Source organism: Danio aesculapii, chromosome 20, assembly GCF_903798145.1.
Source record: "Danio aesculapii chromosome 20, fDanAes4.1, whole genome shotgun sequence".
Taxonomy (NCBI): domain Eukaryota; kingdom Metazoa; phylum Chordata; class Actinopteri; order Cypriniformes; family Danionidae; genus Danio; species Danio aesculapii.
Genome location: NC_079454.1, coordinates 53,870,073 through 53,887,572, shown reverse-complemented (window position 1 = coordinate 53,887,572; position 17,500 = coordinate 53,870,073). Strand labels below are relative to the sequence as shown.

At 35.5% G+C, this 17,500-nt stretch overlaps 1 protein-coding gene across 1 annotated transcript in view; it reads right to left on the bottom strand.

The window, feature by feature from the left end:
* Nucleotides 1-17,500, bottom strand: part of fig4a (FIG4 phosphoinositide 5-phosphatase a) — a 112,542-nt gene that overhangs the window by 28,673 nt on the left and 66,369 nt on the right. Inside the window, exons 12-16 of the mRNA XM_056480646.1 lie at nucleotides 15,188-15,321; nucleotides 14,596-14,712; nucleotides 10,998-11,043; nucleotides 10,001-10,149; nucleotides 8,319-8,485 (exon numbers count right to left, since the gene is read on the bottom strand). Coding sequence (XP_056336621.1) covers nucleotides 8,319-8,485; nucleotides 10,001-10,149; nucleotides 10,998-11,043; nucleotides 14,596-14,712; nucleotides 15,188-15,321 — 613 coding nt within the window. The remainder of the gene's footprint in view (nucleotides 1-8,318; nucleotides 8,486-10,000; nucleotides 10,150-10,997; nucleotides 11,044-14,595; nucleotides 14,713-15,187; nucleotides 15,322-17,500) is intronic.

Here is a 17,500-nt window from a genome sequence, read left to right as displayed (position 1 = left end):
GCAAAGGGAGACACTGGCTTAGCTTAGCAATGCCTACAGCGAACGAAGTTTGGGGACTACAAAACAACACATCCAGGCTAGTAAGATCACAAACGCAGCTCCAACCAGTATAGCAGAAGCTGTGGATTGTGAGCCACAATCTGTAAGTGTTTTTATTTGTTAAACAGATGTCAGGTAGCTAGTCCAGAGTTTACCAACCCTGTTCCTGAAGGCACACTAACAGTACACATTTTCATTCTCTCCCTAATCAAACACACCTGAAACAACTCAGCAGAACATTAGAAGAGACTCCAAAACCTGAAGTTAATGGGTCAGATGAGGGAGACATCCAAAACATGAACTGTTGGTGTGCCTCCAGGAACAGGGTTGGGAAACACTGAGCTAGTCGATCGTTTCCACGAATTCAGGATTCAGCTGGTAATTTGAACCGGTAGAAATGAATGCCAATCAAATCTTTTTATTCAACTAGTTATACATCTGAAGCCCCATCTGACTCACAGGCTGTGATTTCTTTTCTATAAAGTTTAAAAGCCACCACAATTGATTCAGCAGATGCCACAATGCTTGATGCCCTCCTAGACATTAATGAAATAAATCTGGCAATTAAACTATGCGTTGCAATAAAGATCCAGGACCTGGTGGTGTTCCAGACTTTTTAAAGAAATTTCAGAATAAACTAACCCCGCCACTTCTATCAGTGTACATAGAATCCCTAGTGCATGGTTACTTACCAGAGACACTCACACAAGCATCTATAATTCAGATATAACTGATTTATGGCATGCACAGTGTCTAGCGTTAACAGTATGTTGTAGCGAGGATGTAAACAAGGGGAAATGCTGTTTGGCACCGCTAACAATTTAGCTACAAACTCATATTTAACAGTCAAACTGCTGTAAACAACCACAGTCTTCAGCAGCGCTGCAGTGTCTCTCTATGCGGACGCTTTCCCTGCGTTAAATTACAAACTCGCAAAAGATATGAGAACGCTTCATATCACTTACACATGCTTATTCTGGATATATGTGCAGTAGAGATGCGCGGATCAGCTGAAATGACACCCGAATCCACGGCTTCATACTAATCCGCCACCCGCTCGCACATGTAGTTTTATCTGACATAATTTAATCTGACTAAAGTCATCACTGAACTAAACAGAAATGGAGTTAAGACATGTGGAGTATGCAGATATTAGCGGGATTATTGAAGTAAACACCGCCATCAAACTACTACTGTCATGTAGGACTTTGCCATATTTTCACCATATCGACATACGCGGCTGTCAGTAAAGGACCGCACACGCACACACACACACACACACATATCACGAAATGCAGAAGTTTTTCTCTTTCCATTTGGCATGCGTTAATAAATTTCATTACACTCTCAGCAGTCCACACTCCTTATTTGCGTCTAATACCCCAGTTTGTCACGGGGGCATGAATGAAACGTTCATGAGTTAAAGTGAAACTGCCGAACTGCAGTTAAAGTCAAATGACAGGAAACTCCTACATGAAAGCACTTCACATAAACACCTTCATTATATTATCGTCTAATAAGGCAAATAACTAGATTACAGATGTCCATGTAAGCGTAGTCAGAAGTGTCTTTTAAGTAAGTGAAAGATTCAAAAGGACATCCTGCTGATTTGATTCAGAAGGGCACTTGTTTGTCAGACGGCTCACTGGTCAGGTGTATATCCACGCTAAAATACCAAGGTGAAAGTCATCATAGCTTGCGTAGAATAGACCCAGCTCCCAACCCAACTTTGAGAATAGATTAACGCGATATTTTTTTTTTTATCGTGCGTTAACGCCGATAACAGCCCACCACTAATAAAAACCTTTCTAAAATGTTTGTGTTGGTCATATGTTATTGCTCATATTTTACAAATGTTATTTCTACCCCCATTAAGATAACAATTACCAACAACCCGTTACAAGAGAAATATTTTTGTGCTCATAGCTTAGTCAAGCTAAATTTATGAAAGATGGTTTATTCCAGCAGTCCAACACTGTTTTAATTAAATTATAACAGCTTACATAACACAATTTTTTAAAAATAAATAGTATATTATTGCATGTTTTTAAATGCAAGCGCTCATATTTATATTACAAGCCTTTGTTATTGTGCAGATACAGGCGGTCAAGTGAGAAGTTCGGGGGGCATGGTTGATTTGACGTACTAGCATTTGGTTAGAAGCTTGATTCTGCAGCTCCGCCTCTGGCTACATCAGATAGTCCCTTCTGCGCATGCCCAGGCTCCAATTTCAGCAGTGTTTTACGACAGATTGTGCCCATCACGAGCCGTTTTTTGCCTTCAAAGCGTTCAATGGAAAAGGCGCTGTCTCGTTGTCCATATTTTTTTTTTAAAGTCATTGGTTTAAACCCAGTTCTGTGGCAGCAGTGTGTGAATATAAGCAGCTCCTAATGTAAAAAAAATGATAATTGTATTTGTTCTAATCACACTTGATCAAAACAGTCAGCAAAAACACTTTGATTGACATTCTCCCGTTATACGTGTCATCAGAGGGAGAAAGCCCCGCCCACTAGTGACCATGGCTCCCTCATTAGCAGAGGATGTTAGTCCTGTTTTTGAATCTGCCACTATGCTGAAACTCAGGCGTTTGTAGCCACGCCCTTTTCTGAAAATCTAATTTGCATATAAAGTGACAGTCACCAAAACACCACATCTATGATCAAAGCCTAAAGGGGTCAGTTTCAGAGTTAGAGAACATTATTAGTTTGGTATTTTGAGCTCAAACTTCTCACACACACACATACACACACTAGGCACATCAGAGACTTATACATCTTGTAAAATGGGACATAATAGGTCCCCTTAAATCAAAGGAGCAATTCTGCGATTAGCAAACCTCGAATTAGCAATGTCTTAGGGTGATTCAACAGAGCTCAGTGTTTAGCACACAGTAAGACAACCTTGCTTTTTGGAATACACCTCAGAGCAGACACACACACACACTAATGCTGAAACCGTCCACAGAGGCGTAGCATAATTACAGCACTTGATTGGAAAGTAGCGCCTTCGCCAATTAACCAAACGACAATAACAGCTACATTAGCGTTCACTCATATCCCAAAATCATAACATTAACTTTATTATGAGAACATGAAGCAATAAACTCTGATCAGACGACAACATGCGCACACGCAGCTCCCAAGAGCAACCAATGACGCCGGCAATGTTCAAAGAGAGTTTTAGGAGAAACTCAACAGTGTGACCTGATTAATCCCAACACACATTCACAATCGACCAATGGGATTGATGATCACCTGGAGACGCTGAAAACACACATGCACTGAAACTAGGTTATTGCTAGTGTCTTCCTCAAACTGGAGCAAATAAATGACACTAGGAGTTTTGATTCAGTCGTCAACATTTGAAGATAAATTACCAAACTGATTAATTATGCTAGAGGACACATCTGGCTCGACAAACAGAAGCATTAATATTTTTAAAGGGAAAGTAGAGCAAAGTATCATCAGGTTAAAAGTCATATGATAAATTGTGTTTCTGAATTATAGGACTTATATTTATTTATTTATTTATTTATATATATATATATATCAACTTCAGCAGAAAACGACTCTACATTCGACTTTACATTGATGATAAACAGATGGATAAACAGAGGATCAGTGTTAGCATGCTGGAAATGAAACTACATTTGTAAAATCCATAGAGCAAATCTGAACATACAGCTATATATGCAAATCAGCATCTTCAGGTACTCCAGGTACAAGCAGTACTTCATTCTATTCCATTCCATTATATTTCAGTCCATTCCATTGTATTGAATTCCATTCTATTCCACTTAACTCCAATTTATTCTACTCCTTTCCATTGTGGTCCATTGTGGGGGTTCATTCCATCCCATTTCATCTCACTCCACTCCACTTCACTCCATTCCATTCCACTCCAATCTATTTAACTCCATTCCAATTTTCTTAACTTCATTCTACTCCATTTCATCCAATTTCACCCTACTCCACTCTATTCTACTATATTCAATTTCAATCCATTATATTTCATTCCATTGCATTCCACTCAATTCTATTCAACTCTATTTTATTCCACTTTTCAACTCCACTCCATTCCATTCCACTCAACTCCACTCCATTCTACTCCATTCCATTCTGTTCCACTCCACTCCACTATATTCCATTCCATTAGATTCCACTTCACTTAAGTATATTCCATTCCACTTCTCTCTATTCCACTCCAATTTATTCCACTCCATTCCATTCAATTCGACTCCAATCTATTCAATTCTATTCCACTCCACTCCATTATACTTTATTCTACTCTATTTTTATTTCATTCTGTTCGATTCCGTTTTATTCAACGCTGTTCCATTCCACTCCATTCCATTCAACTCCACTCCATTCCATTTAATTCCACTCCATTCTACTCCATTCCATTCAACTCCACTCCATTCCATTATAATCCATTACAATCCATTCTGTTCCACTCCACTCCACTATATTCCATTCCATTAGATTCCACTTCATTTAAGTATATTCCATTCCATTCCACTCCAATTTATTCCACTCCATTCCATTCAATTCGACTTCAATCTATTCAATTCTATTCCACTCCACTCCATTATACTGTATTCTACTCCATTTTTATTTCATTCTGTTCCATTCCGTTTTATTCAACGCGGTTCCATTCCACTCCATTCCATTCAACTCCACTCCATTCCACTCCATTCCACTCCATTCTATTCAATTCCACTCCATTCTACTGCATTCCATTCAACTCCACTTCATTCCATTATAATCCATTTCAATCCATTCTGTTCCACTCCACTCCACTATATTCCATTCCATTAGATTCCACTTCATTTAAGTATATTCCATTCCACTTCTCTCCATTCCACTCCAATCTATTCCACTCCATTCCATTCAATTCGACTCCAATCTATTCAATTCTATTCCACTCCACTCCATTATACTGTATTCTACTCCATTTTTATTTCATTCTGTTCCATTCCTTTTTATTCAACGCGGTTCCATTCCACTCCATTCCATTCAACTCCACTCCATTCCACTCCATTCCATTCAATTCCACTCCATTCTACTGCATTCCATTCAACTCCACTCCATTCCATTATATTCCATTTCAATCCATTCTGTTCCACTCCACTCCACTATATTCCATTCCATTAGATTCCACTTCACTTAAGTATATTCCATTCCACTTCTCTCCATTCCACTCCAATTTATTCCACTCCATTCCATTCAATTCGACTCCAATCTATTCAATTCTAATCCACTCCACTCCATTATACTGCATTCTACTCCTTTTTTATTTCATTCTGTTCCATTCATTATATTCATCACTGTTCCATTCCACTCCATTCAATTCAACTACACTCCACTCCATTCAACTCCACTCCACTCCACTATATTCCATTCCATTAGATTCCACTTCATTTAAGTATATTCCATTCCATTCCAATTTATTCCACTCCATTCCATTCAATTCCACTCCATTCTACTGCATTCCATTCAACTCCACTCCATTCCATTATATTCCATTTCAATCCATTCTGTTCCACTCCACTCCACTATATTCCATTCCATTAGATTCCACTTCATTTAAGTATATTCCATTTCACTTCTCTCCATTCTACTCCAATCTATTCCACTCCATTCCATTTAATTCGACTCCAATCTATTCAATTCTATTCCACTCCACTCCATTATACTGCATTCTACTCCTTTTTTATTTCATTCTGTTCCATTCCATTTTATTCAACGCTGTTCCATTCCACTCCAATCAACTCCACCCCATTCTATTCAACTCCACTCCACTCCATTATACTGTATTCTACTCCTTTTTTATTTCATTCTGTTCCATTCGTTTTATTCAACGCTGTTCCATTCCACTCCATTCCAATCAACTCCACTCCATTCCATGTTATTCCATGCTGTTCCACTCCATTTCATTCCATTTAACTCCAGTCCAATCTATTCCATTCCATGCTGTTCTATTCCACTCCATTCCATTCCACTTCACTCCTCTACCTTCCACTCCAATTAATTAATTCTATTCAATATATATTCCCCTCCATTCCAGTTTATTCCACTGTATTCTATTCTAATATATTCTAGTCTATTGTATTTAAATGTACCTAGAATGAAAAGTAATCCCTTACATTAAATAAATCAAACGACAGTATCTAGTTAATTCATAAATCATAACACCCAACACTGGCTACTGCTCTCCCAATGCCAAAACCATAGCAAAGCAAAGCACAAATAAAAGAGGCAATCATGTTAGAAAAATCACCATTACAGCAACAACTGCAAAGGAAAATAAACGCATAAAAAAATCAAAAGGCTCCTCCAAATGACAATGCAGTTCAATTGAATTCAAATAAAAAAGCACACACAGACGACGGCATGTGGCGCTTGAGCACGTTTCATAGCGCCTGGTTCGGTAAAGCGCATGTGAGATCGGCCGTTTGTGCGGAGAATAAATGTAATAATTATAATGCACACATCAGCACAAAGGCAGACATGAATAATTGATGAAGCGGAGCATGTGGGTGGAGGAGCAGAACGGCTCCAGACCATCATTAACTTATGAAACGTGACACATTAACATCGCATTATGTAATTCGCACATTTCTGTGGACGGCCGAGTGCAGAAATGAGGAATAATCTGTGACGATTGAGCTGTGAATGTGAAAGGATGTTTTTTTCTGAATTACTGAAATGATCTAGGGTTTAAACATGCTCCAAATGCATGAGATATGTGCACTGAATCAAATAAGAGCAATACTGTAACACTGTATTTGTTCATTTAATATGCATTAGCTAACACTTTTAGCTCAACAACTTACATATTAGCTGCTTATTAATAGCTTGTGTTGGGTTTATTGGGCATTATTAGTGATGTAGGATAACATCATACGTTATAAGTGCTAATAAACAGTTCATATCTTAATAATAAGAAGGTAATTAGCCAATAGTAAATGGTGTGAAAGTATAACCCTTTATTTTAACTACCGATTCTCACTATTAACTAGTGGCTGGATGGTTACTATTGAGATATTTAATGTTTATTGGTACAGTGGGGAAAGTTTGGAGTGTGAAAGGTGTAAGTTTCTCACAGACTTCAACAGAGTGTCAAAATCTTGATGCTTCTGTGGGTCTCGTCTATCAAATCTGAGCTTTGTTTTGTATTCTCTATTGGATTCGGATCAGGTGATTGGCTGGGCCATTCCACAGCTTGATTTTCTTTCTCTGAAAGGATCTGAGAGTCTCTTTGGCTGTGTTTTGGATCACTGTCTTGCTGAAATGTCCACCCTGGTTTCATCTTCATCCTCCTGCTAATGTAGATGTTGGACTGAAGCAGCTGATATTCATTTACACTGAGGAAGGGCAGAGGGTTGCTAAAGGACTACTGAGAGATTTCAGCTGCTGTCTGGGCCTTCCCTGCCAGAATACACCTTCCTTTCTTCGTTCAACAAAATGTGTTCAACACTTTTTCACTGTGTCATTTCATTTTATTGCACATAACTTAATTTGTAAACTAATTAGTTTTGTTTTCTTTGCATAAATGGATTTCTATGGTTGTTATCAACATCCGATGAAGATTTCAAGTCAACAGCACCTCCAGAGACGTGCTGAAGGTGCACATATTTCTGGAAAAATGGTGTCGTGTTCAATACTTATTGTATAAAGTATGATCTTATTTTACATCACTAATAATACACAATAAACCCAACTAGGACAGCATGGTGGTGCAGTGGGTAGCACAATCGCCTCAGAACAAGAAGGTCGCTGGTTTGAGCCCCGGCTGGGTCAGTTGTCGTTTCTGTGTGTAGTTTGCATGTTCACCCCGTGTTGACGTGGGTTTCCTCCGGGTGCTCCAGTTTCCCCAACAGTCCAAACACATGCGCTATATGGGAATTGGGTAAGCTAAATTCAGCATGATGACTGAATAAGATTACATCTGTCTGAGGTATTGGGCGTGGCTAATATATACTTAACCACGCCCCTCAAGCTGTCAGTTTTGCCTTCGCTATGACATCAAACTGAAATGGTGAGCAGGAGGAGTCTGTTAGGCTGTAATAACTGTTCCCAAACCCTTGTCCACATCTTTCTGAATGAAACGCCTACTTCACTACATTCAATCAGATCGCAGTAGAAAAAACAAGCCACGACCACTGTTTCCTCATTTAATATGTAGTTTCTCTAGGAACTGCTCCACATTACGGAAAAAAAAATGCTTCTGGTTCATGACTTTAAGACAGAATGGGTGTGTGTGTGTTTTTTGCGCACCTGAGAAGGCATTGCTATAGTAACGGGAGAGCGTCTGCATGATGTCTTTGGAGTGCTGCGTCCAGGGTGCGATCTTACGGTACGTCTTCACTCGATGCACCAGCTGAGAGCCTCCATACTGCAGGGACAGAGTGTCTCCATGATCCTCATACAGCTCCTCAAACAACCTGCACACACAGATACACACACAGATGCACACATACATGAAGTAAAAAATATGAAGTCGCAAGGCGGATGTCCAAATAAGTCAATTTAAAAATAACAACAATAACAACAATAATAATAAACAACAACAACAATAATAATAATAATAATAATAATAATAATAATAATAATAATAATAATAATAACAATAATAATAATAATGATGATAATAATAAACAATAACAACAATAATAATAACAACAATAATCATAACAATAACCATAATATTAAAAATAACAATAATAATAAATAACAATAACAAAAAATAATAATTACAATAATAATAACAATAACAATAATATTAATAATAGTTATAATAATTATAAAATGAATAAATAATAATAATAATCATTATAACAATAATAATCATAACAAAAATAATAACAACAACAATAATAATATAATAATAACAATAATAATAATAATAATAATAATAACAATAATAATTATAACAATAACAATAATAATATTATTATTAATAATAATAATAATCATAACAAAAATAACAACAACAACAACAACAACAACAATAATAATAATCATAACAATAATAACAACAACAATAATAATAGTAACAATAATAACAACAACAATAATAATCATAACAATAATAATCATAACAACCATAATAATAATAAGCATAATCATAACAATAATAATCATAACAACTATAATAACAATAATAATAACAACAATAATAATATAATAATAATATAATAACAATAATAATAAAAACATAATAATAACAATAACAATAACAACATCAACAACAATAATAATAATGATAATAACAATAATAATAACAATAATACTTATAACAACAACAATAATAATAATAATTAAAACAATAACAAAAATAATAATAACAATAATAATAATAATAATAATAATAATAATAATAATAATAATAATAACAACAATTATAATAATAACAATTATACTTATAACAACAACAACAACAATAATAATAATAATAATAATAATAATAATAATAACAATAATAATAATAATAATAATAATAACAATTATTATAATAACAATTATACTTATAACAACAACAACAATAATAATAATAATAATAATAATAATAATAATAACAATAATAATTATAACAATAACAATAACTATAATAACAACAACAACAACAATAATAATAATAATTATAACAATAATATTATTAATAATGATAATTATAACAATAATAATAGTAATAATAATAATAATATTAATATTAAGAAGAAGAATCATTATAACAATAATAATCATAACAATAATAATAACAACAATAATATTAATCATAATAATAACCATAACAATAATAATAAAAATAACAATAATAATCATAACAACTATAATAACAATAATAATAAAAATAATTACAATAATAATAATAATAACAACAACAACAACAACAACAACAACAAGAACAACAATAATAATAATAATAATAATAATAAGCATGTCTGTTTCTGCTGTACCTCACACAGTCGGTGTCGAACTGTAGTTTGGGTTTGTCGATCATGCCGAGAGCGTAGAGCTGATATGCCAGAGCACATTTACCAACCATGAACTGAGCCGTGTTCGTTCGGTCCAGACAATCCACACAGTTCGTCCTCAAAACCCCCGTCTGGGAAGAAACACAGCAGAAATGATTCCAGGGCATCTGCAGATTTCTTAAGACATTTTTAATACCATACAGAATTTCATTTAAGGCCAATTTTATAGATGCAGAATTTGCACAAAAAAGCAAACAACACCATCGAAACATAACTGTAATCAGGGTTCTCACACTAGAACAGCAGATTCAAAGACTTTTTAAAGCGGCATTAATTTTAAAGAGCACCCATTGTACCCCCTTTACAAGATGTAAGATAAGTTCTAGGTGTCTCCAGAATGCGTCTCTAAAGTTTCGGCTCAAAATACCCTCCAGAATCTGCTCATTTTGGTGTCTGAGTACAGGGTAGCTGTTTTTGTAGTCTGTGGCTTTAAATGCAAATGAGCTGCTCCTCCCCGCCCATTGTCTGCTTCTCCTGCGTTACGTCAGATAAACAGCCGTCAGTGACAGACTTGTATGAAGCTGAAATACAGCTGCTTAGTCAAAAATACCAAGTTAGTTTGTTTAATGTATTTGCGGTGGAGTTTATTCAAGCCTTTCTGAAACGATGAGTCAAGCGGTTATGTATTACATAGTGATTTTACTTTATAGTCTTTATTACAAAAATGCTCTGCTTTAAAAAACATTTTAAACTTTTAAAAAACAAAGAGAGTTGGTACAAACATTTTAATCCCAGTTAATTTGCAAAATAACGTTCAGTGGACATGTATATACATGTTATTTTAGAAACACAGCGCCTGTCAATCAATTTGGTGGGAGGGGAAAACCACACTTTTACATCACATTGTGTGGGCCTCAAATCACTGGGATTTGTGTCCTATTTTAACGTCAGGAAAGTGTATATTGTAGTGTTGGTGTACCTGTAAGCGTCCATATGGTGTGACGGTTCCACCAAGATCTCCCCACCTAAACAACACAGACAGACTTTAAATGGTCAGCTCAGACAAACACAGGACTTTATATGCATTATACATAATAAAAGACATGTATTTATATGCACAGTCTCATCTACAGTCCACTAGGAATGGCTATCATTCAAAATTGTTCAATACAATACCAATACTCAAACTTCAATATCTAAATGATAGTTTTTTTCCCGATAATTAATGATACTTTTCTGATACCTAAATGATACTTTGATATTTTCATAATACTCTTAAAATACCTAAATTATATATTTTTTCCCGATACCTAAATGATACTTTTCTTCCCGATAACTAAATGATACTTTTTAAAATACCTAAATGATACTTTGATATTTGAATAATACTCTAACAATACTTAAATGATACTATTTTCCCAATACCTAAATGATACTTTTCCCCAATACCTAAATGATACTTTTTTCCCTGAAATCTAAATAATACTTTTCTGATACCTAAATGATACTTTTTTTAATACCTAAATGATACTTTTCCTGATACCTAAATGATAGTTTTCTGATACCTAAATTATACCTTTCCAATACCTAAATTATACTTTTTTAATACCTAAATGATACTTTGATATTTTAATTATACTCTTACAATACCAAAATGATTCTTTCTCGATACCTAAATGATACTTTTCTGATACCTAAATGCTACATTTCCAATAACTAAATGATACTTTGATATTTTAATAATACTCTTACAATACCTAAATGATACTTTCTAGATACCTAAATGATATTTTCCTGATACCTAAATGATACTTTTCTGATACCTAAACGATACTTTTTTAATACCTAAATGATACTTTGATATTTTAATACTACTCTAACAATACCTAAATAAAACTTTTTTCCCCCGATACCTAAATGATACTTTTCTAATACCCAAATAATACTTTTCAGATTTCTAAACGATACTTCTTCAATTTCTAAATGATACTTTTTTCCCGATACCACAATAGGATGCAGAAAGAAAACCTGAATATCAGCCTGAAGATAAAATACAATGTTTACATATTGCACTTTAATTATATTTTAATAGTCTGCCTGCAATATTCAGGGTTTTATTTTTAGGTTTTATTAACATTAATATATATATATATATATATTGAAATGTATTTATATAATGTCCGCTTTGCTCAAAAGTTCAGCTCAGAACAGCCAAAAATGAATCACTTCTCAGCACGTGGACCAACAATAAGTGCAGGAAAACAAGAAAAGTGCTGCCATTTACTTGAGCGGTGACTCAGACAGGAGGTCAGCAGCTTCAGAAAGACAGAAATAGAGAGTTTTGGACACATCTGGACTCATGAGTTTTCATCTATGAGGAACGCAGACCACTTATTTTGGGGATGTTTTTCTAAATAGAGGATCGAATGAGGGAAGATATAATAAGATAATGAAAGTTTTGAGTGTCATGACCTTGTTTACTTTACAAGAACTAATCGGGAGTTTAAGGTGCAACACTAAAACTACCTAAAATGATATTCTTTAAATGATACTTTTCTGATACCAAATTATACTTTTTTCGATACTTACTGTAAAAGATACAATTTCGATACCCAACTCATACTTTTTTGATAATTAAATGTCACAGTATCGATACCTGACTGACATTTTTTCCGATACTCAAATGACACTTTGCCGATACCTAAATTATACTTTTTTCATCATTAAATGTCACATTATCGATACCTAATTGACACTTTTCCGATACCTAATTGATACTTTTTCGATACATAAATGGCATATTATTGATACCTAATTGATACTCTTTTGATATCTAAATGATACTTTTCCGATACCTAAATGATACTTTTACAATACTTAAATGACACATTATCAATACCTAATTGACAATTTTCAATACCTAAATGATACTTTTCCGATACCCAAATGACACTTTTCCGATACCGAAATGATACTTTTTCGATCATTAAATGTCACATTATCGTCACCTAATTGACACTTTTCCGATATCTAATTGATACTTTTTCGATCATTAAATGTCACATTATCGATACCTAATTGACACTTTTCCGATACCTAATTGATACTTTTTCGATACATAAATGGCACATTATCGATACCTAATTGATACTTTTTCGATACTTAATTGGCACATTGTCAATACCTAAGTGATACTCTTTTGATATCTAAATGATACTTTTCTGATACCTAAATGATACTTTTACAATACTTAATGACACATAATCAATACCTAATTGACACTTTTTTGATACATAATTGATACTTTTTCGATTTTTAAATGGCACATTATCGATACCTAATTGACACTCTTTTGACCCCTAAATGATACTTTTCCGATACCTACATGATACTTTTACACTTAAATGACACATTATCAATACCTAATTGATGCTTTTCCGATGCTTAATTGCTACTTTTTCGATACTTAAATGACACATTAGACACCTAATTGACACTTTTCCAATATCTAAATGATACTTTTACCGATGCCCAAATGAAACTTTTCCGATACCTAAATGATACTTTTTTGAAACTTAAATGACACACAATCGATACCTAATTGACACTTTTCCGATACCTAAATGATACTTTTTTGAAACTTAAATGACACACAATTGATACCTAATTGACACTTTTCCGATACCTAATTGACACTTTTCCGATACCTAATTGATACTTTTTCGATACTTAAATGGCACATTATCGATACCTAATTGATACTCTTTTGATCCCTAAATGATACTTTTCAGATACCTAAATGATACTTTTACTCTTAAATGATACATTATCAATACCTAATTGATGCTTTTCCGATACCTAAACGATACTTTTTCCGATGCCAAAATGACACTTTTCCGATACCTAAATGATACTTTTTCGATACTTAAATGACACACTATCGATATCTAATTGATACTCTTTTGATACTTTTTCAATACCTAAATACTTTAAAAAAATAAAAGCATTCTGTACAGAGTTATTATACTTAACCAAAACGGTCACACTTTACAGTAAGGTTTCATTAGTTAACTAACATGAACTACTAATGAACAATACTTGTGCAGCATTTACTAATCATAGTCCAACATTCACTAATGAATTACCAAAATACAAATGTATGCTTGTTAACATTAGTTAATGCACGCAGAGTTAACATGAACTAACAATAAACAACTGTATTTTCATTAACTAACATCAGCTAATATGAATAAATATTGCAATATGTGTATTGTTCATTGTTTATGTTAGTAAACAATGAACTTTGAATTTTTGTATTGTTAGTAAATAATGAACAATGATTTTTTGTAGCGTTTCCACCAAAACTACACATTTTTTATAATGTAATAATATTTTATATTACTTTATAACTTTATAGACGATACATTTTGAGTTGAGCATCAACAGCTTGCAGAAAATTCTGGAATAAATAATAATGAACAAATAGTGTGTGTGTGTGTGTGTGTGTGTGTGTGTGTGTGTGTGTGTGTGTGTGTGTGTGTGCGTGTGTGTGCGTGTGTGCGTGTGTGTGTGCGTACCTTTCATCAGGTCGCAGTGTATGGCAATAGAAGTCGGGTCGATTGACGAAGAAGCCAGTCCTCTTCACTACATTCTCAGCGATCATACTAAGCCGATCCAACACATTACACAGCTTACTGAACACACATCAGAGCAGAAGAAAGAGGAATAAATACATATACACAGCTTAATGAACACACAACAAGGGACAATAAAGAGAAATTCATAAATGGTTCATAGCTGGTTTCCAGCTAAAGCCAGCTTGACCAGCCAAACCAGGCTGGGAGCCCAGCCAAAACCAGCTATGTCCAGCTTAAACCAGGCTGGTCAAGGTGGTTTTAGCTGGTTTTAGCTGGTCATTTTCCAGCCTGACCAGCTAAGACCAGCCTGTAAATGGCCAAAACCCCTCTAAAACCAGGCTAGTCGACCAGCTAAAACCAGCCAACCAGCTTAGGCTGGATTAAGCTGGATTTTTCAGCAGGGCAAATCCTTTTTTAAAGTAAAAACCATCTGTTTCCTCAACTAAAAACACCCTCGTATAGTTGTAAAGTAAAAACAGTTAGTGTCCAGCATTGCTGATGGTCATGGGCAGTGTAATACAGCATTGCGCACCTCTTGGTGTATCTGGCCATGTCCCAGGCGATGTACTCGATGTTGTGCTCCGGCGGGAGGAACTGGTTCAGGTTTGTGATCGCTCGATAAAGCTCCTCGCTCAGGATCTTCTCATGCTTCCTCTTCTCTCGTTTCTGACCAAATCATATACAGTTGAAAACACAATTATTCGCCCTCCTGTGATTTTTTTATTATTTCCCAAATGATGTTGAACAGATTCAGGAAATTTTCACAGTATTTCCTCTAATATTGTTTTTTCTGGAGGAAGTCTTATTTGTTTTATTTCGGCTAGAATAAAAGCAGTTTTTAATTGTTTTAAGGTCAATATTATTAGCCCCCTTAAGCAATATTAGTTTTGGATTGTCTCCAGAACAAACCACTGTTATACAATGACTTGCCTAATTACCCTAATTACCCTAGTTAAGCCTTTAAATGTCACTTTAAGCTGTATAGAAGTGTCTTGAAGAATATCTAGTCTAATATTATTTACTGTCATCATGACAAAGAGAAAATAAATCAGTTATTAGAGATTAATCTATTATGCCTTCCTTCTGAAATGCACTTCAGTGGTGACAGTTCTCATTCTCAGCATGGTAATGACCAGCTAATTACAGTGAAATCATATTTGGAGAAAGAAAACAGCTGATGAACCACAGACAGTCATGAAATGGCCTCCACAGAGTCCAGATCTGAATATTATTAAGGATGTATGAGATTGCCTGGACAGAAAAAGAAAGATAAGACACTCTAACTCTAATGAAAAACTCTGAAAAGTGCTAAAAGAAGCCTGATGTTACCCAGCACATTATTTCAGAAAATATCAGGACAAACAGAGCAAATCAACAGAAGACACATTAAACAGACTTTAACATGAAGAGGAAATGTTGTGCTGTTGTGGTTTTTAATAAAGAGACTGATCGATAACACTCACTGGCCACTTTATTAGGTACACCTCACTAGTACCAGGTTGGACCCCCTTTCGCCTTCAGAACTGCCTTAATCCTTCATGTCAGAGATTCAACAAGCTACTGGAAATATTCCTCAGAGATTTTGCTCCTTATTGACATGATAGCATCACACAGTTGCTGCAGATTTGTCGTCTGCACATCCATGATGCCAATCTCCCGTTCCACCACATCCCAAAGGTGCTCTATTGGATTGAGCTCTGGTGACTGTGGAGGCCATTTGAGTACAGTGAACTCATTGTCATGTTCAAGAAACCAGTCTGAGATGATTCACGCTTTATGACATGGTGCGTTATCCTGCTGGAAGTAGCCATCAGAAGATGGAGACACTGTGCTCATAAAGGGATGGACATGGTCAGCAACAATACTCAGGTAGGCTGTGGTGTTGACACCATGCTCAATTGGTACTAATGGACCCAAAGTGTGCCAAGAAATCTCCCCCACACCATTACACCACCACCACCAGCCTGAACCGCTGATACAAGGCAGGATGGATCCATGCTTTCATGTTGTTGAGGCCAAATTCTGAGCCGAGCATCTGAATGTGGCAGCAGAAATGGAGACTCATCAGACCAGGCAACGTTTCTCCAATCTTCTATTGTCCAGTTTTGGTGAGCCTGTGTGAATTGTAGCCTCAGTTTCCTGTTCTTAGCTGACAGGAGCGGCACCCGGTGTGGTCTTCTGCTGCTGTAGCCCATCCGCCTCAAGGTTGGACGTGTTGTGTGTTCAGAGATGCTCTTCTGCAGACCTCGGTTGTAACGAGTGCTTATTTGAGTTACTGTTGCCTTTCTATCAGCTGGAACCAGTCTGGCCATTCTCCTCTGACCTCTGGCATCAACAAGGCATTTGCGCCCACAGAACTGCCGCTCACTGGATATTTCCTGTTTCAGACCATTCTCTGTAAACCCTAGAGATGGTTGTGCGTGAAAATCCCAGTAGATCAGCAGTTTCTGAAATAGTCAGAGCAGCCCGTCTGGCACCAACAACCATGCCATGTTCAAAGTCACTTAAATCCCCTTTCTTCTCCATTCTGATGCTCAGTTTGAACTGCAGCAGATCGTCTTGACCATGTCTACATGCCTAAATGCATTGAGCTGCTGCCATTCGATTGGCTGATTAGAAATTTGCGTTATCGAGCAGATGGACAGGTGTACCTAATAAAGTGGCCGGTGAGTGCATTTTATGCAAAAGTCTTAGGCCAACACAGCAGTTTTAGTGTTTAGGACATTTCTGCTCAGTACTGTATTTGGTTATTTGGTGAATAAAGGGTTAAATGATGAATCAGAAACTAAAGCTACAGTATTTATCATTTCTGGAGGACATCAGATGTGCAGTGAAGCACATGCTG